Raw genomic sequence first — 21075 nt, forward strand, 5'->3', positions numbered from 1 at the left:
TGTACATAGAACTAGCAGCTACTTAGTGACGCCCAGGGCTTACCCCCTGGCGGCCTTTGCCCCAACAGGGGACGGTAAGACACGTGCTTAGGCGGTGTCACACAGCCGTAAAATACAACCAAAAAAAAATTACTAACTAACATATGTGTACACAGGTTTTCTGAACTGATACGAATCTATATTTACGTGATCTAGCGGCTTGGCCCGCACACTTGAACCCCTGAGGAACTTACCCCTTTACATAGATGAAAGAGAAGATGAGATTAGTCGCAATGAAAGAGAATTAAGAGCCCTATCATTCGAAAGGCATTCGCTCCTTAGTAGGCTACGTGCGTATAGCCGATACAGTGCCATTCTGCCCTCCTTCCCCAGGCATTTCACAACACAATTTAAGCCTAAATATATACCTTAAAAGTTACTTAAATCTCTCTAAAAAAGAAACACTATACAAAGGGAGTCCCTAGAGTACCCTTAGCACCCTAGATAGTCCCCAAGGGAGTTTAAAGTAGGGGTGTAAAGCTTAGGTGGGCTTAGGATCATCATACTCTGGAATAATCTGAGCCCAATCGGCTGAGTCGATCAAACTAGTTTAGAAATTCGGCCTTAGCACTCTGAACCTGTCATAATAAATCCTGAACCTACCCGAACTGTGACCCCTACCACTGGTTTTATATATAAGGTCGCCCACTGCTTAATCATCCGATAGCGTTGATGATCGGAACCAGTGATATGAGAGAGAGAGAGGGAGAGAAAGAGAGATTTCATTCTACAGTAGCTAGTATAGTCCTCTTCCAGAGGCCAGAGGGTCAAGGAATTACTAAGGGATCAGACCCGCAAATTCAGCTTCAATTCCAAATCATTATCAGTCTTATCCCGCATGCCTGCCTCCCGCCTTGTCTCATGGTATCCAGCATCAGCAGTAATGGTATGCCTTATATCTTGGAATCTTCGCCCAGAAACTTGACATACCATCGGAGACGAAGCCCGTCGGGGTCCAGTTTGACAAGGTCCTTGTCATGTTCCATCGTGGACCAGACTACCCACCGTGTTTTGGTCTCTCTTCCAACCTGCTCCCAAAGCCTTGAGAAGGTCTTGGAGTTATGGCGGTACATAGGATCTTGGCTAACAGGGTCCTTGTTCCAAATACCCGCCTCAGTACTGCCAAAATGTACCCCGGCAATAATATCGTCCTTTTGCAAACACAATGCCTCCAGGATCCGCTTGGCGACTTGAACCTGGCCATCCCAATTCCATAAATGCATGAAGTAGCCAGAATTGACAATTTTATGGCGATTGGCCCATGGCCCCAGGTTGAGATGACAGTCAAAGAAGTCTTGGGCGATAAAGGTGGTTGAACTCAGTCTGTCTCGGTCCCGAAAAAGCTCGAAGCCGAGATCAATGTATTCCTGGTAAATATCAAGACCAACGATGTTTTCTGGCGGTGCACCGTCATGAACAAGGCGACGTATATCTTGACCCAGGCCACAGCCCAGGTCAAAAACCACACTGCCGTTCCGAACACGGGACAGTATTTCATCATATATTGGAGACTGGGCTAGGTCGAAATGCAAAAACGTGTACATCCTAAAGCAAGGGTAATGCAACTTGTCCCATCCTCGTTTTGCCTGTGGAGTTGTGAGCATCGACAGATATGACCATAAGGGCAAGGTACAACACATACTATGGCTCGTATGTGGCCCTCAATTTTTTCAGGCGAGATTTTGGCATATTCCCCCAACAACGCTCCTGCATCTCCCGCGAGAAACGGTGCAAGACTGAAGCCGCGGTCCCAGGCTGAAACTTCTGTAATCGGTTGAGACATGGTTTTGGATTCCGGAATCTTTCACTCGATTACCAATGACCTGTGAATTGAAGGTCTAGGTCCAGGTCTTATAGCCAGACGACAGGGTAGCTTGGACCATTAAGGGATGGGAACCCTTATCTACCACCTTCTTGTATTTTCTCCCGCTCCATTGCGTATGACAGCATCATCATTCAGGATATGTTGCCCCCCCGGCGCATCATCTACTGATACCGGCTGCGTGGGACTGGGGCAGCCTACGTCATTTTCTAGGAAATAGTTTCTTGGGGTAAAACGCAGAGGTTGGTGGTTTCCATTTGGTCCGTTTCTAGATTTAAGCTCATAGTGATCCACTTCTTTGACTGTGGCGGGCGCAAAGGGGAATGAACCATGGATCTGCCGGCCCCAACTCCGACTCCGACGGCGGGCGGGCGGGATGTAGCTTGTCCATAATAGGGTATGTACATGACAAACTTTTGACGTACTGTGGCAAGAAGAGACGCGCTCGTCTTCTTGTTTGCCCCCTTCCCACATCTTGTACATAGAGGCACCAATGGAATCCTACTCTGCCTCTAGCTTGAAATCACGCGGATTATCCCTGCAGATAGGGTATGGCTTCTCTAGTCGCTCCTGATACAATCTTCATCTTCTAGTTTAAAGATATCTCAAGTCTGTACCAGCCTAAGAGCTTATTAGCGATACTAGATATGCTAAAGGTCCCAGCCCTGTAGAAACGACAAATAAAATAGATTAGAGAAAGTAGATTATGTATATTTAATACAAACAAATAGCTTCTATCTTATTATTTTAATCGCTAATTTCATAACCTGTTCGTCTGAGCATAGGGCAGTTAGACAGGCGAGGTTTGGCTACCTTTCTAATTTAACCTATTCTTTGGCCGCTGGTTGGGAGCTATAATAGAGTAGAATGTCATTCTCCCTCCCTATAGTGACAAGCAGTGCATTTCCACCACAATATGATCCCGATTTCGTGGCTTCTTCCCTTCAAACCTCCCCTTCAGCGTCTGCCTTGCTACTATTTAGAATGGAGGGGGCGGATCGGGGCGATATACGGGAAGGAAACCTCCCAGTAAAGATACATTCCTAGTCTCCCAATTCTATTAATTGCAATATTGGTTAATATATTGCCTCCAATTTTTCGTCCATACTAGTATAGACCGCATCGGTGAGCTTTGGAAGATCATTGGTTGTGGGGGCTGAGTTTGACTAGTTGCGTCATGTTATGTTGACGGGACCCCTCAAGCTGCGTATGAGTCCGGCTCTAAAATGTTTCATGCTCGATGTAACAGACACGGTCAGATGGTAACAGAGTACGTGTTGGAGTCGTTCAGGACTTAAAATAAGAGCCATACAAATTAAAGATACCACGAGATGCCACCAAAAAAATGAATGCCGAACAGTCGATCCAGCTGGAATACGTTGTAGCTCTACTATAACGGATTTACTGTCTGAATAATAGGGTATCAAGCCAGGGCTCTTTACTACGGCCCACCCTCAGGTAAGTGGAACATCATTAGATAGCGGACGACTCGAATGGTTGCCCCATTTACCCGGGGTCCTAGCATGGGTGGCAATTTTCGTGGCAAGGTAGACCTTCCTGCCAAATGATCTGCATGGAGGCGTCGGTGGATAATCTTTGCAGACGAGAGCTCAAAAGCAGATCAGATCTCCAGGCATTCTTATTCCTTGGAGATAACAGCACATTCATGGCCACAGCATTGGGTTATTATCGTGATGTCACGTCCCCGCTGGGCAAGGTAGCTGGAAGTAACTCTATTGTAAATCCAGGGACATTAGTATGGCGTCGACTACGCCATTTGCAAAACCACTGTTCCTTGGTAAATCCTGGGCTGGGTTGCACCTTAATTCCTAAACCTTGACACATGATGGTTGGGCCCACAATTCCTAGGCACGGCCGAATAGCCCGCGGAGAATACCTGCGGTCCGCAATTTAGCCTTACGCAGGGACACGCACGGACAAGGATGTGGAGCGGGAATCCATCCTGAGTGCAAGCCATGGAAAACTTCTGATACAATCAAAGACTAATTTTTAAAGCGGTTTAGCGGCCCCTAGTATGTAAAAATAAGACTATTAAAATACAATTTTCGATTATTTAGTCAGGCCTTAGTTAATATATAGAAGTTAGTTGTTGGAAAGCCTTATTTTACCTTGATAATTAAACTATAAATATATATAATCGATTATAGTTTTTTAGACCACCTAAGATAACGTAACTATGAAAAAACTATTTTGAGGCGTAGAAAGACTATGGTAATAGATATATTATCGATCACTTATAATATGAAGACCTTTATATTACAGAAAGAGAGATTTACGTTTTAGTCGAAGTTGCTCATATTACAGTTCAACGCAATGGCCTCCAGGGAAATGTATAATTTCCGTTACCCCCCACAAAATAAATAAATAAATCAAAATCGGGACCAGGTTGGTTCCAGCGGAGAATGTGGAGTGACATAATGACTTGGCTTACTCTGTGGTTCAGCTTGTCTTTTCGGAATAAAAGTTAACACGCTCTTTTCACATCATCGGTTTTTAGCCCCCTGTTGGTTTTATGCTTTCTGGCAGTTTTCCTTCTAGAAAATAGTGGCTAAACTCAAGCCTAAATCCCTAAAGGAGGGCCAGGCCACTTTCGCGGGTTCAGAAGTGTTTAGGGCCTTCTTCCTCCTTGTCGGTAGGCCCCCCATGAAAGGCAGACAATCCAAAGACAAAAGCAGCAGTGGCTGAGTTACATAGAGTCGAAAGAAGTCATCTATCTGAATAAAAAGCCATTGTCTTATACCATCTTGCTCTGTTGTCTATTTTCTCCGCAATACTTGTGGAACTAGTAGTTCCTGAATGGTGGTGTTGTGAGCCATCAACCGATATGGCCACAAGGGCGAGATACAGTATACACTATGGCTTTTATGTGGCCCTTAAGTTTTTAGGAAATATTTTGACATACTCCCGCAATAACCTTCCTGTGTCTCTAGAGACAAATGGTGTAAGACTGGAGCCACCGTCCCAGGCTGAAAATTCTGTAATTGGTTGAGACATGATTCCATGATCTGATAGATTTGAATAATAAGGATTTGTGAATTGAAAGCCTACATCTTAGGTCTTTTTATTGCTTCTGGTGGTCTATGCCTGATAAATTTTGAGTTATTTATTTATCCATAGAGTTAGGGTGGGGTCTAAGTTTTGGATATGCACCCCACGTCAGCGTAACAGTAATAGATAGTGGCAAACCTAGATGTACTATGGCCTAATTACTAGGCACGACTGGAGTGGATAGAAACTTATATCCGAAACGTCTCTACATCCTCCGAAAATATGGAGCCATGTGGCAACTAGACCCACGAGTACGGGAAGGAGAGAAAGACTGAACCGGAGTCGGGGTCGGAGCAGGACGGGCCATCTAGAACTCTGTTCCTTCTACTTCGTACCAAGCCATATACGATTGTGGAACGCCCGGTTGTTTACAGTGCAGATCTCCATGCGCAGTAGATGTGCTGCGAGGATGACACAGGATCAGAGCAGGTGTAACATTGGTATACTTGTGTACGCTAATCCAGATACCTAGTATCCATAGTGGATGCACCATAGTTCCGTGCCATGCCACTACTTGGTAGCTCCACCGAATCCCAAAGGGTATTTGTGTATGTACAACTCATGGCCTATTTGCTCTGCCACCTATAGTTCTGTGGGAAAACTCCAAAATACAGAGAACATTGAGAGCAACTGTGTGGTTCTGCGCATGAACCAGCGGATCAGACGTGATGAAATTTATCCTCATACGGTACGACATGATATCGTGATGTCACTAGAGCAGAAATCTTTCGTAACCATAATGTCGAAGATGCAGTCCCTACAAAGGGACCTTGGGCGGAAAACCGCCAATTTAATTGTATAAATAGGCCCATTGTAGCGAATCTTGCCTAAATCTACATCCACTCTACTTCATACTCGTGAACTACCCAACAGGAATAGCTCTTACTATTGGTTCCGTATACAACACATTGAAATCCACTAAGACCATGGGTGATTATACAAGACCAAAACTCCTTCAACCATGCCCCAAGGCTGCTCCATGTGCTGAGGAAGGTGTAGCAACGCTGGACACCGGCATTGCCGTAAGTTTGATGATTGATTCATGGCTATTCCTACCAAGGAAATGAACTCGGTTTTAGCGTATCGGTTAGTAACCATTCTTTTTAGGACTCGACCTGCCATGCAGTAGCAGTAGTGGGCATGGGGTGCCGCCTTCCGGGGGGCAATAACTCCCCAGAAGATTTATGGCAATCTATTCTCAACAAAGTCGACGCCTCCGGAGACATACCCGCGATGCGATGGGAGCCTTACAGGCATCGAGACGCGCGGAACGGGCGTCTCTTGGACCAGATGAACCATCGTGGATATTTTCTCGATCAGCTGGAGGACTTCGATGCGGCCTTTTTTCAGATCTCGCCCGCGGAGGCCGAGCAAATGGACCCGCAGCAGAGGATAACATTAGAGGTGACATGGGAAGCCCTGGAGAATGCTGGAATTGCGCCTCAGAGCCTTTCTGGCTCCAACACGGCTGTTTTCATGGGAGTTAACTCGGATGACTACTCCAAGCTGATACTAGAGGATCTGCCGGGCATTGACGCATGGATGGGCATCGGCACTGCGTACTGTGGCGTGGCGAACCGTATATCCTACCATCTGAATCTGATGGGGCCCAGTTCCGTGGTTGATGCTGCTTGTGCCTCGTCATTGGTCGCCATTGACCATGCAAGACGGGCGGTTCTTCAAGGAGAGTCTACAGTAGCCATTGCTGGTGGAGTCAATGCCATTTGTGGCCCTGGATTAACAAGGGTACTTGAACAATCCGGGGCCCTGTCCCCCCAGGGTTGTTGTCGCTCATTTGACGAAGCCGCCCAAGGATACGGCCGCGGCGAAGGCGCCGCTATTATTGTTCTCAAAAATATGGCCAACGCTGTGCGTGACGGTGATCACATTCTTGCAATCCTGAAAGGAAGTGCAGTGGCCCACGATGGTTACAAAAATGGCATCATGACTCCCAATGCCAAGGCCCAAGAGCTAGTGGCTAGGAATGCCCTTTGGGATGCCCACATTAAGCCTTCTACTGTCGATTACATCGAGGCCCACGCCACCTCAACACCGTTAGGTGACCCAACAGAAGTCTCTGCTCTCGCAGCCGTCTATGGGAGCTGCCGACCTGCCGGCCAGCCGTGTTTCATCGGCTCCGTCAAGCCGAATGTTGGCCATCTGGAGGCTGGGGCCGGCGCGGTCGGCCTCATTAAGGCAATTCTGAGCGTTCAAAGGGGCATTCTACCACCGCAGGCAAATCTCAAAATTTTAAATTCGCGCATGAATTGGGATCAAACTGGGCTCCGCGTGGTGCGTGAGGCCCAAGAGTGGCCGGCGTCGGACGGCCCTCGCCGTGCTGCCGTGTGTGCGTATGGGTATGGGGGAACGGTCAGCCATGCCCTTGTGGAGGAATACATCAACCCTGGGTCGTTCCAAGGCCCTGGCGAACCAGTGCCTAGGAACTATCAAGCCATACTTCTCTCAGCACTGCAAGAGAGGCGGCTTTTCCTCCAGGCAGAGACGCAGAAAACTTGGATCTCGACTGTGGGACAACAGCACCATCTCGGGTCCATCGCGGCGACGTTAGCCACACGCCGGGAACATCACCGATATCGAGCGGCATTCATCGCCACAGACCATGCAGACGTGGTTGAGAAACTTGAAGCCTTCATCAAGGGCGATCCTTGTGATTGGACGCTCTCCGGCCAAGTGCAAAGCATCGAGAATGAAAGCTCCAAAAGGGTGGTTTGGGTATTTTCGGGCCATGGAGCACAATGGCTGGATATGGCCAAAGACCTGCTGCACGATCCGGTTTTCTACAATGCCGTGTCTCCTCTTGAGCGCCTTGTCCGAGAAGAGCTCGAGTTCTCACCGCTACAGGCCTTGGAATCGGGAGAGTTTGGTGCAGCAGATCAGATTCAAGTTCTTACCTATCTAATGCACATCGGACTCCACGCGGTTCTGCAGTCCAAAGACGTCCCCTGTGATGCGATAATCGGCCATTCAGTGGGAGAGATCGCCGCATCCGTGGCCGCAGGCTGTATCTCGGCGCAGGAGGGTGCCCTGGTTGTATGTCGACGGGCAAAACTCTACCGTCATTTTATCGGTTCTGGGGCAATGATCCTGGTGAATATGCCGGGGGACAAAATGGAAAAAGAGCTCGGCAGTGAAACACAACTTGCCCTCGCCATATATGCCTCTCCTTCGTCCTGCGTTGTATCGGGGCCCACTGATGAAGTCCAAACCCTCGCTGCAACGCTCGAGGCCAGAGGAATCAAGTTCTTCCACGTGAAATCCAACATTGCTTTCCATCACCCCCAGCTTCGCATTCTCTCCGCGCCCTTGAGACACGCCCTTGAGGGTGGTCTCTCTCCGTGCCCACCCAAGGTAGCACTCTACACTACCTCATTGTTGAACCCGCGCTCCGCACCCCTTCGTGACAGCAGCTACTGGGTCGAAAATATGGTCAATCCGGTCAGGCTGACCTCAGCGGTGCAGGCGGCGGCGGCGGACGGTATGAGACTATTCCTAGAAGTTTCATCTCACCCAATTGTTGCACAGTCGATCGAGGAAACCATGATGCATCAAGGCGTCGCCAATTTTACCGTCACGCACACCATGGCCCGTGGGAAGCCGGCGGAAAAGTCGATCCTCTGCAGCATCGCTCAGCTCCACTGCCAAGGGGCTGCAGTGGACTGGAAAAGGGCAATGGGTGGCGTCTGGGCGGCCGAGGTTCCGACGACGACTTGGAATCATCGGCCATTCTGGAGAGAAGTGGAGGCCCGGCCTTTGGAGGACCACCGGGTGACCCTTGATGTCGACAAGCACTCGCTTCTCGGCCAGCGGGTTTCCATTGCTGGTGAGAATACCACGGTCTACACCACCCGAATTGACGAGCATGTCAAGCCCTTCCCCGGGAGCCACCCAGTCCATGGGGCCGAGATTGTCCCCGCGGCGGTTCTGATCAATACGTTCCTCGAGGGAATCGCGGCTCGCACCCTTTCCGACATCACTCTCCGCCTCCCGGTGCTGGTGAGCCAGCCCCGAGATGTCCAGGTCATTATCAAACCCGATCGATTCAGGATTTGCTCCCTCCTCGTCGAACCGAACGCCTCAGAGCAAGATGAGGCGTGGCTGACACACACGACGGGCTGCTGGGGCGGCACGGTTGGGCGCGACTCTACCCCTGCCGGCATAGATACGAAGGCCGTCCAACTTCGGATTGGAACGAAACTCGGAGACAACTTCTCCGTGGAGTATCTTCACAAGGTCGGTGTCGCTTCGATGGGGTTTCCGTGGGCGATCACCGAGCACTACGGAAATTTAAGGGAGATGATTGCCCAGGTTGAAGTTGCCCCAGATCTCGGATCCAGCCCCTTGCCCTGGGATATCCATTCCTGGGCGCCCATCATGGATGCTGCCATCTCAGTGGGATCCACCATATTCTTCGACCAGCCCAGACTGCGTATGCCTGCTCACATCCATCGCATCACTGTTCTCACTGAGTCAGCACCTCCCCGGAGGGGGGTGGTGTATGTGGACAAGGTTCCAGATATGACCGCCGCGCACGTCAGTATCTGTGATGACGAAGGCAATGTCCTGGTCCAGTTGGAGTCGCTACGATACTCAGAGGTTGAAGAAGCCCCTGGTATGGATTTCAGTGTCGACGGTCTTGTGCACCAGCTAGAGTGGCCCCCGGCGTCATACGTAGAAACCCCTCTTCGCCTGGATCATATCGTACTCATATCGCGAGACCACGAAAGGGTGGAGCACTATGCAGCGGCTCTCAAGCCTGAAATTGGCTCCATCTTGATGCTGACTGGAGCAAGTCAGCTCTCAGATCTCATGGAGACGGAAGAAGGCTGCCTAACCCACCACTCGGCGATTGTCTACGTCCCAGGTCGCCTGCTTCCTTCCGATGCCATCGCCATTGCATGCCAGGAATATACCTGCGAACTGTTAGAGATAGCAAAATTGGTGGTAAATCTCTCTTTACCCCCCAAAATCTTTGTTCTCACGGATCACGTGTTCACAGGCAAGGCCGCGGCCTGTCTTGCTCAGTCTGTTCTTTGTGGGCTGTCCCGAGTTATCGCCGCCGAACACCCAGACATCTGGGGGGGGCTTATTGACCTAGAGTCGTCATTATTTCCCCTGACGACGATGAAATATGTGCAGGGTGCCGATGTGATCCGCATCTTGGATGGCGTCCCACGCACAGCCCGGCTTCGATCTCTTTCCCAAGGCAATCTACTCCCTCGGGCTCAGCACAATTCGCTCTTGCCTCGCCCTGGAGGGACTTATCTGATTACTGGGGGACTGGGCGCCCTGGGGCTGCAGGTCGCGCAATTTCTGGCCGCCAAGGGGGCCCGTCGTCTGATCATAGTCTCCCGCAGCAAGTTACCTCCTCGCAGTGAGTGGGCAACCTGCATTGCCGCTTCCTCTCGATTTGCGTCGGCTCTCCAGAAAATTCGAGATCTGGAGACACAAGGCGTAACTATCTGTTCCCTGGCCGTAGATATCGCGTCTTCAGACGCTCAATCGCGGCTATCCATCGCACTCAACGCGTTATCCTTTCCCCCAGTGTTGGGGGTTATCCATGCGGCTGGAGTCTTGGAGAGTGAGCTCGTTCTGAACACGACGCCCGCTTCGATGTGTCGGGTGCTGGCTCCCAAGGTGTCTGGGGCGCTGACGTTACATGCGCTATTCCCCCCCGAATCACTGGACTTCATGATCCTGTTTTCTTCCTGCGGACCGTTATTTGGCCTGACAGGACAGGCATCGTATGGAGCTGGTAACGCGTTTCTGGACACCCTGGCCACCTATCGGCGACGGCAAGGGGGCCACACGGTCTCGTTTCAATGGACCAGCTGGCGAGGGATGGGGATGGCCACCAGCTCCGAGCTGATCGATCTGGAGCTAGCCAGTAACGGCATCACCGATATCAGAAACGAGGAGGCGTTTCGCGCGTGGACACATGCCTCCAAGTTTGAAATTGACCACGCCGTGGTGCTTCGCAGTCTATCTATCGAGGAGGGCCAAATGCTTCCCAGCCCACTACTCTCTGACATTGTGATACGCAAGGAATCCGTTTCCGATTCCAGATCCGTCGGTTTGGTGTCGTCCGCTGAATCCTCCAGCATTGCGACTCCGAAATCAGCATCAGAGCACTCGACTGACATGCGTGAGCACACTCAGGAATGCGTCGCCCAGGTGCTACACCTGAAGGCGGACGAAGTGGACTGTTTTGAGCCCCTTAGTAATATGGGCGTGGACAGCGTGATGTCGGTGCGTCTCCGGAAAAGATTGCAACAGACGCTGGCTTTGCAGATCCCGCCCACCCTCATATGGACCTGTCCAACGGTGGAGCATATTGCCCAGTGGCTTCTGCAGCGGGCCTGATTCGCGGCCCATCCATCGCCGGGGGGTTCTGTCAGTATAATTTTATCACTATCTCGGTACCGAAAACCAAAATGTAACAATATAGTGCCTAATATTTTTCATTTTCCTTTTTTTTCCTATGTTTTCATCCATTCTATCACTCTCCAATATTCAAAAATTGACAATCGAGAACTCCTTCGAGCGAGATTTTGGAAAAAAAAGCATGTTGCTATAACACAGGAGCCGCGAAGTGACCGTCACTTCCCGTACAAACTCCGGCCGCGCATAACGGGAGGGTTGCGCATTTTACCTGCCGCTAGCCCTATCGAGCCATCAGCCGTATGGAACCGCACCTAAACCGCTCTAGTATCGCTCCCATCATTTCCCTATCAGAGAGGAGCCCCCGGATCCCCCCCCAGGTCTCCATAGTGAAGCCTCCCGGCGCTAGACCAACTCTGGGGGGATCCGGAGTGGGGTAACAGGACCCCCCCTAAAGTTAATCCTTGGTAATTGGTTTTTCTTTTTTCTTGTCGCGCTAGGTGAGGTCGCGTCGCGTTCCGTCCGTCGCGCCACGTTACGTCTAGTATAATGATATATCTATTCTCCTATCTGTTCCTGATAGAATGAATGATACTTAGTCTCTTTCCCTATACTATAATACTACTCCTGGTAGGCATCATTTTCTCTCCATCAAGATCTGCATAATATTAGGGGAGTAAACCCCGTTATACATCCAGATGGAACCGGCTTTTCAATATCTCTGGTACAACAGTCAGTATCAATGTATTATCTGTTATGACTGCCAGTATGCCCTCCTAAATCGTCTAATATCGCGGCATTTACGTATTTGCTATCAGATTGAAAGCCGCACCGCGATAGAGCACCAATTATAATGTATTCCAGAGGACGCGCGCCCTCGTAAAGATTATACTGATTTTCCTCTGCTGGCTGATAGTACTGACGCTATTCCTAACCTACTAATCTATGATTTACTGCAGTGTAACTACTGTAGCTTTCTTACTGCCTCAAAGAAATGGCTCTAGCGATATCACCGGATCAAGCATACTGTCGGGAGCCCTCGCCCACTGGCCTGGATCCCTGTTCAGGGGCAAAGTTGGTTTACCCATGCCCGCTATTGTCGGTACTGGGTAACTGCGCCTACGTGTCCCTAGAGACCCATGAGCCCCCAGTCCTCGGTCGTACCGCCTAATCCTGATAGAAAATTAATACTTCCGTCCCCTGCCTCTGTACAGTTATCCCCCAATGAACTGTGCCTACCGACTCTACCCCCATTATCCCCGACGCCAGCGGAGAATGATGCCGATGTAAGCTCCTGCCAGCCTAAGACGCCCCCCTCCATTCGACCAATCAAATCTGGATCAGGGGAAATTCCGCGTACGGGAATGATCCCCCCTAGAAAGGAAACGATAACTCTATAATTAGCCCAGACCGGATGGCTTCGATATCTGGAGAGACGGCCCCTTCAAACGCTTATTAAGTTCCGGGGCCATCCCAATACCCTTCAGCAAGATCCTACGATTGCGAGTGTCTGGCAGACTGAGAAGAGCAGCTATTATACTACCGTTCTTTACATGATCGGGGCCTCGTTTGACCGCATTATGGTTCGGGCGTTAGATACACTGGATATTACCTACGAGCCGATCCGCCAGATCTTCCATAGCACTATTGCCGGTAAGCTATATAAGCGAGCGTTAGACCGGCTACAGCTAGCTACCGAGAAAAGATACATCAAGATATAGAAGCACTTTTTATATTGGTCCTTCCGGGCCGCCCCGTTTCCAGGTAACAGACAGCTCCAAGATCTCGGGATCCCGCTGGATCTATACCAAAAAGAATACTTCTATCGGATCTGGATAACGTTGGAACGTTTTCTCTGCTAGCTGGACGCCATTAAATTTACGCAAGCAGCACTGTTACCGGTAATTATTACGGCATCTTTTGAGTTACCAGTAATATCTTATAGCCTACCAGCTCGGCTAAGAAAACGATCGCTATCAGTATCTTCCTGTGACCCAATTGATGCCGAGGAGAGGCCTGTTATAAAAAGGCAGGTAACCCGATATCAGACCATGATTGCAGTCTGCATCCCTGTCTACCGCCGGCCAAACGTAGCGGATCATTTAGTAGAGCTTTTCCCGGACTCTCACATTCTGCTGTTATTTCCGCAAAATTAAGGTGCCTTACAGGGCCGTCAGCAGCACAGGATTAAAATAAACGATCAGTTCCCAGCAACCGACCATAAGGAAAGCCCCGAGGAAGCCTTCTTCAGGTGTTCCGCTAGCGAGGTCAACAGTGTATTTAGCGACAATAAATAGGACATAGAATAAGATAAGAATAAGGAAGAGGAGTACCTCCTATCTCCAACAGTAGAATCTGCCCAGTGCTTCTCTTATACCGATAATACAGGGCGGCTGGTTCTACCGGCCCTCCTACCTGCGGGACAGAGATGGCTCAACGAAAGTCTATTTAGTTTCTGCCTGAGCTGTCTTACGACGACTAGCATCTAACATACCGGCGATAAATTTGCGGCTAATCTGATAGCGTTTACGGCCGTATTTAGTATCTAGGTCTCTACCTTTACCTTTCAGGAGCTATACTCGTATTTTTTCTCGCTCTCCGCCCTGATCTGGGTCAGCCGAGTCCTGCTACTCGAATATACCTTTCCTTTCCGGCGGTATCACTATCTGCAGGACATTCGGCCCCGGCATGAGGTCCGGAATCAGTACCAACGGGCCCAAGCGATCCAAGCCCGATACGCTGTCCGTGGGAGTCTCTACCCCCTTTACGCCATTCTCGAGTTATTCGATCAGGCTCGTTAGCACATTTGTCATACCGCTCGTCCGGGAAATATACTGTAGTCGCCAGATTACCAGACTCTATTCTACCGCGGGTCTCCCCGGGAGATTCATCTTGACGATATCCGTGGGTAGATTGAGGCCCTCCTCCAGTCGGTAACCCAGACGTTTGAGTACAGACTTTTCCTTAGCGTTTATCTTTCTATCGATCTTACCACGTTAGTCGATGATCTAGGCGAGCATCGGGCCGGTTTCTGCTTTTTTGATATACCGGCGAACCAGCTCCAGCCTACCTATGCGCCATTGTTTGCAGTCTAGACGACGCTGCCGGCGGGCATGGCCCCTTTCCGCCAGGATAATCGGTAGAATCCGCGCGCCGTTATGGCGTATCGGATTCAGACTCAGTGGTTTCTCGATTATCTTGCTCTCCTGATCTAACTGACGTAGGGCCAGCCGAGTCGGGAGCCCGAACTGCTGCAGCTGAAGTGGCAGAATACCTCGACAATACCGCGGAACCTGTATTTATACCAGGGCAACGTGCTTTTCATTACCGAGTACTATAAGTCGCAGGTGCGCATTTAGATTACGCAGCATGTAGCCCGCTTTCTGTACCTCTCAGTTAGCTAACTGGTAGTGCTGTATCTGCTGCGCATCTGCCTTTTTCTTGTGCTGCTCCACCAGCAGTTGCGGAAGAACGGACAGCCGCGTTTACATTACTGTTAAGTCCAGTCCAGCGCAATAGATAACTATCTCTTCGTTTTACCTGAGGCAATGCCCCCCCGTTCCCAGGCTGGTAGGATTACCGCCTTCATGCGAGAGACCGCCCAGCCTTTCCTTCATGGGCAGGATATTACCATCTGTAGCTACCGATATATTGCTATTGCTATTGCTAAAAAGTACCTCGTTTCGCAGGCAACGCCAGCTGATTGGAGAATTGCCACCGCGGCTCTCAGTAATATCCTAGCTGCGCAGGCAGATCATTATAGCCACATTAACGAACAGGTCTATGCCGTAGACGTCAGCCAGCCATTCGGCCTAACGCCGGGCCGGATTGAGCAGTTCGCCGTAGCATCCCGACTGTAGTATACCCTCGTCTTTCGTTCGGTATCTTTCCGAGGTCTTTCAGACTGCGAGAGCTACACTCCACCAGAGATCTCCCCACTATACCAGCTAATACAAAAGTCCCGCGTTCTGTCGGGTCGGTTAATACATGCGGTCCAATCACTGCCCTGGGCCTTCCTACAACTCTACCCGGAATGATAGCTACTGGTGTACATTACATGTTAGACTGTTATTTACCTTCCGCAGGTGCGCCAGCATATCGAGCACCACACGAGCCATGCCCTGCTGAGTGCGGCGGACCGCCAGACCATCCAGTCCCTAGCGGTCCAGTCTCCTCTCGACGTCTGGTACCGTCTCCTGGCCCAGGAGCCCCCTATCGCCCCTTTCCCGAGGCTGCCCCAATGGGAGGCATTGCCCTGTCAGTGACCCGGCTGCCCGACGCTGCGCCTCTCCCGTCGGGCCTTACAGACACACATCCGGGCCAAGCATCCATCAACTGATCCGAGTGAGTTTCTGTCTCTTATCGGTACCGCGGTACCTGCTCAGTCTCTAACCCGCGCGGAAAGATATATCTTCCGGATGCAGCGGGCCGCTGGAGAGATGTCTGCTGACCAAGGGCCTCCCCAGCAAGCGGACCACCCGGGAACCAGATACCCAGGCTGCGGCATCTTCGTGGCCCGGCCTCAGGAGTCTACGACCGCGCTCAGCCAGCAGTAAACAGCCTTATGGATGTAGAACTATTCCTAATTATCCTTACGGGGATCTCCTGAGGAAACCTTCCCCAGAACCTTATATAGTCAAGGATCAGGAACCCAGGTTATTACACACAGAATAATTACTTACAGAGTACTCCTCTACTGCTAGCCGGAGAGATCCTACTAAAGGCCATAAGGCGATGGTAGGGATCCCCTTTAGCCGGCTACGTGCATCGTTTTGTGGTAAATACCTGGGCCGTCCCTAGTGGAATCATGCGCAGGCAACAAAGTGCAGCATTCACTATTCCTACTATGTATTACTCCTAGCACTCACTACTCCCGGCATTCATTACTCCCGCCATTGACTACTCCCGGCACATGCCATGGCGGGGATCTCCTGAGGAAGCCTTCCCCAGAACCTTGTATGGTCGAGAGCTAGGAACCCAGGTCATCGCACGCGGGATAGCGGAGAGATCCTACTAAAGGCCACAAGGCGATAGTGGGGATCCCCTTTAGCCGGCTACGTGCATCGTTTTGTGGTACATGCCTGGGCCGTCCCCAGTGGAATCACCCGCAGGCAATAAAGCGCGGCATTCACTACTCCCGGCACATGCTATGGCAGCGATGCAGACAGTATAGCAGGTCCTAAAGATACCTTCCTTTTCGCTAAAAGGTATAAATACTCTCTTTCCCCCCTTTTCTCCCTTTAGATCTTCTCTTCTTTTTTACTTTTCTTTCCGAATCTATTCCCCTGCATCTCACTCGACCTTCTAGGAAAGCAAATTTAGTATCTTCTAGATGATTACCCTACAATTCTCGTCCGACGAGGACGGCCTGGATAACATTATTAACGCGGATAACGATACCCTGGAGGATATCGACCAGAAAAATACCCTTGCCAGATTCGACCTTACCGAGATTAGTAACCTGAAAGGTATCTGTACTGCCCTAGAGACCGTTACGAGCGTAAAAGAACTGAAGAAATGGCTTAAGGGTACTCTATTCCGACCCTATTTCCTATACTGTTACCTGCACGCTATCCTCCCCGCTCAATCTAGCGGCAACAATATGAATCAAGGTAAATCGTTTACCACTATCATTGCCCGTATCCATGCCGCAGCCAACAGCGGTAATACCAAATACCTCAACCATTTTTCCGACAAGACCAACTGGGACCGGGCCGACTGGATTGCCTTTTGTTTACTTACCCTGGTTAACGTCAATACGCGCAACGTGGACGGGATCTTTTACAAGAAAGCCTGGACACAGGAGCATAAAGAGAAGGTAATGTAGGTAATCTTTCGCATTATTCGACAGGAATTTGCTGCCTCCCGTGTGGAAAAAGGTATGGCCCTCTTCAGCGTAAATAAAGAGATACACAACTTTATTTGTGCTTTTCTTTAGACCCTCCATTCCCCACCTAGCGAGAACGCTAGTCTGGAAAAGGACCCAAGGAAGCCTTCCACAGAATCTCCTACGTCTGGACCCGCTGCCCCCGCTGCCCCCGAGAAACCGGCCTCCAAGCCAAGGGTCTCAAGCAAGCGTTCTACCCGACCCCCCCCGCCGAGACCAAGCTGAAGCATGAGGTCGTCTGCTAAGAGCAAGAATCTCACAGGAACCCCGATTCCCGTTTCCGCTGCCCCTGCCCCTGCCAGTATCTCCCTATCGGCAAGCCGATCATCTATTCCGACCCCCGATATCTCTATACCGGCCGGGCCGGTTGCTCGTCTCCGCCATTGAAGAGATAAACTGATACCCGTAACCCAGCGGGCATTTTAAGCTGTCTCTCAGACTCCCGACCTCAGCGAGCCCTATTGGCAGTTCCATTTGATCGAACTGTGTCTGCGCCTCATCGAGGAGGAACTAGCAGAGGAGCCGGCGCCAGATGCCTCGGATACTGGTAACACAAAGCTCCCCCATAAGGATAACATGCAGGACGAGGCGGATGAGATCTCTATAACACTATTTAAGGTTCTTATGGCTACCGCAGGGCCCTACTCCATATATTATCCTACCGGGCAAAAGGTCGATACGCTAACATTAGCACACTATACTGCTGATACCATTTAGGAGGCTTATAAAGACACGCCTGACGGCCGGGTAACCCTGTCCCAAGTTACCGCGGCATCCATCGAAATCGCTCGCGAGCAGCAGACTTAGCTCGACAACCTCGAACTCTAGTGCGAGAATCACGAGGAGGCCTGCGAGGCACTCAATATCAGTAACCCAGACGTCCCCAAATATCCCGCGATAAGGATCAATACGTCTTTCCGTTTTTGGCAGCCCGTAGCCATTTATGCAATCGTACAGTTCCGCGAAAATCCACTGCTCTCCGGGTGCATCTTGGCCGATATGGTTCGACTTGGCAAAACCTAGATAGTTACCGGGTATATTCTGCACGTAAGTGACCCCACCTCTATTCGTTTTCTGGCTTTTCCTTGGGTAGGTGCTGGGGAAGGCTTCTCCAGCACCTCCCTATTATCCTGATCTTTGACTAACCTGTTTGCTTGTAGCGGGCTATAACGCTGAAAGACAAGCCCACCCTTATTATCTGCCCCCCCTATCTGGTGTGGCAATGGGCCGCTGAGATCAAGGCCGTCACCAAACGGCTCAAAGTCATTGTGTACTTTGGAAACGCGCGGGAAGACCCCCCAGTCGACGTCAAAGTCATTCCTAAACTGGCAGGCAATCTCTCATGGATGACTGGCCCGCAAGCACATCATGCCGTAGTCATTACCAGTTATTAGACTTTGGCGCAGCGACATGGACCCGCCGAGTACAAGTCATGGGCGGAAGAATATGGCAACAGCTCCCTGGCGGAGTGGCCTAAATCCCTTCGGGGACTGTTTGACACGATGGTTGCCGACGAGGCCCATACGTTTCGGAACCCGGATACGGCGCAATGGACTGCTGCCCGATAGATCTATTACCGTTACCCCTATCTTCAATTCCTATAACGATATGGCCGGCTTACTCCCATTCCTGTTGCTACCCAAAAACGATAACTTATGGATAGGCGTGAATCCCAAGACTAACCCGTTTATACTCCCCGATATCTATTCCCAAGCCCAGCTGATCCTCACGAATGAGGCGGTCCAGCGATTCATCCTTAAAGTGTCTGACGAACTCGTCTGCCCGGATAGTGTGGTCCGCGGCCTCCGCCTCCGTCAACTATAGAAATACCTGATAATCCGGCACTTGTTATCCTCCTGCATCCCGTTTGCGAATGGTAAACGCATTGGCGATAACATACCTCTTTCCCAATATTAAATGGTTTTTGTTTGTTACTGTGCCCGTAAAGCTACCTAATATTACTGATAGTAGAAGCAATTCCGCCGTTACCTCTTTGTCCAGACCCGCGAGGGCCAAATCATATGGAACATGGCCAAGTATCGAGAACTCACGCTGGTTATCACCTGGCTGTTCTTCAGGTATTGCTACCACCTCTTAGTGCGAGCTAGTGCACGATTCCTCGACACTCAGGCCCGGCATCTCACACTCGGTCCTCAACTGATCAAAAAAGCGATACAAGTTAAAAATCAGATTCTGATGCGGAAATATACCGAGGATACTACAGCCCCTGCCCCGGTAACGCATGATATCCCCGAGCAATTTACCGATCAAAACGTTCTCCTGTACCTATTGCGCGGTAGCCCGAAGTTACGCGCCCTCCTGTCTATAATCCAGCAGGAGGTCTTCCTGCAACAGGAAAAGTCAATAGTCTAGTGTACGACTCCTGTCTAGCAGTTCTTTATCGCTGCCGCCTTTTATTATGCCTGTATTAACTGTCGGGTCTTTCACTCGGAACTTAACTCCAAGGAGCGTATCGAGCTGGTACGAGATTTTACAACCAAAGTGGATGAATGCATGGTCTTAATATGCTCCTATTACGTTAACGCAGCGGGTTCTAACCTTCAGAATCTCTGCCGGAACGTATACCTCTTTAATATCTTTACATCCGACTCCCTCAAGCAGCAAGCCATCGGGCGGGTAAACCGTGTCGGACAGACTCGAACAGTCAAGATTTACGATTACATTGTGTCGGACAGCTTCAATGCTAGCATTTTTGCCAAGAACCTTACTAAGGCTGTCCCCGACCTTGTGGTCACCCTGAATTGGGATATGTTTACCGATACCCTAGACGTAACTGGAGACAGTTCGGTACCGAGCTTTAATATCGATATATGGGTCCTCAATCAGGATAATACTATCAGCAAGGTCCGCCATGCCCTGATGGAACTTGTCCCCAAGGACCAACGCCTCTCCCCAGAGGACGTAGTCAAAGCCTTAATCAGTACTATGAAGGCGAGTTCTCGCATACGTGAAATGTCTGATATCGACGTCCAGTATCTGGAGGGCGAGGAGGCTAAAAAGGATAGTAAAGGCCCTATAGATATAACAGAAGATGTACCTAGGAATGTAGCAGAGGGTTCCGACCCTAAAAAAAAAAAGGCAGATAAGGTAAAACTATTCTAAGGAATATAACTCTTTTTGTACTCTCAATTTATACTCTACTTTATAGTTCAATTATACAGATATTTCGGCTTCTTTATTTTACTATTAACGGATTCCCTCAATATTTTCTTCAGGTAAGAGTTAGTAATATAATAGATTCCTTTATGGGGAGACGCTGAGGAAGCCTTCCTTAGGGGGTTTAGGGATGCCACAGAATAATTCCTCTATAATAAAAAAGATCTAGAAACTCTCTCTTCTTGTTTTCTGTTTTTGCCTTTATCTTTGCCTTTTCTATTTCTCCTCTACACGCGCTCTAAATGTTGAACTTAGGGAAGGCATTAGCAAAGTATTAAAGCATATATCCTTATTAAGGTATATAATTTCCCCTCCTATCTTTTCTCTGTTTTCTCTCTTTTTTCTCTCTTTTTCTTTCCTTTCTCTCTATACGCCCTCTGATCGTTAAACTGGAGAAAGACATTAGTAAAGCATCAAAATGCCTTTACTAGAGTAAATAATCTTCCTCTTTTCCTCTATATACCCTTTGATAGTTGAACTTAAGGAAGACATTGGCGAAATACTAAAATATCTTTATTAGAGTGCCTCTAGATCTTCTTCGTGCATAACCCTCTTACAATTATTATTCCAGTGATCTCACTCTGCTGTTTTTATTTCCGCTATGTCGTCCTCTAGCCAGCCTGTCTGTAAAGTCTGCCAGACTGCTATAGTGCCCTTTCCCTCAGCCAACATATCAGAGCAA

General features: G+C 49.8%; 4 protein-coding genes across 4 annotated transcripts; 3 read left to right on the top strand and 1 right to left on the bottom strand.

Annotated features, from left to right (window-relative positions):
* Positions 1-825: 825 nt before the first annotated feature.
* KD926_004492 (uncharacterized protein) lies at positions 826-1822 on the bottom strand (the record flags this gene model as incomplete). The annotated part of the gene is made up of 3 exons (XM_053095200.1): positions 826-892; positions 970-1625; positions 1682-1822. 3 exons carry the CDS (start codon positions 1820-1822, stop codon positions 826-828), a joined length of 864 nt encoding a protein of 287 aa, XP_052950104.1.
* A 4034-nt stretch (positions 1823-5856) lies between these two features.
* KD926_004493 (type I polyketide synthase) lies at positions 5857-11311 on the top strand (the record flags this gene model as incomplete). The annotated part of the gene is made up of 2 exons (XM_053095201.1): positions 5857-5952; positions 6038-11311. 2 exons carry the CDS (start codon positions 5857-5859, stop codon positions 11309-11311), a joined length of 5370 nt encoding a protein of 1789 aa, XP_052950105.1.
* A 3566-nt stretch (positions 11312-14877) lies between these two features.
* Positions 14878-15885, top strand: KD926_004494 (telomere-associated recQ-like helicase; the record flags this gene model as incomplete). The annotated part of the gene is made up of 3 exons (XM_053095202.1): positions 14878-15171; positions 15415-15590; positions 15735-15885. 3 exons carry the CDS (start codon positions 14878-14880, stop codon positions 15883-15885), a joined length of 621 nt encoding a protein of 206 aa, XP_052950106.1.
* Positions 15886-16661: 776 nt separating this feature from the next.
* On the top strand, positions 16662-20339 carry KD926_004495 (uncharacterized protein; the record flags this gene model as incomplete). Its single annotated transcript, XM_053095203.1, has 7 exons — positions 16662-17152; positions 17669-17888; positions 17934-17978; positions 18045-18218; positions 18377-18592; positions 19188-19556; positions 19608-20339. 7 exons carry the CDS (start codon positions 16662-16664, stop codon positions 20337-20339), a joined length of 2247 nt encoding a protein of 748 aa, XP_052950107.1.
* Positions 20340-21075: the final 736 nt, after the last annotated feature.

The sequence above is a fragment of the Aspergillus affinis genome (genome assembly GCF_023601865.1).
Source record: "Aspergillus affinis strain CMG 70 chromosome Unknown NODE_216_length_29945_cov_99_989052, whole genome shotgun sequence".
NCBI classification, from domain to species: Eukaryota; Fungi; Ascomycota; class Eurotiomycetes; order Eurotiales; family Aspergillaceae; genus Aspergillus; species Aspergillus affinis.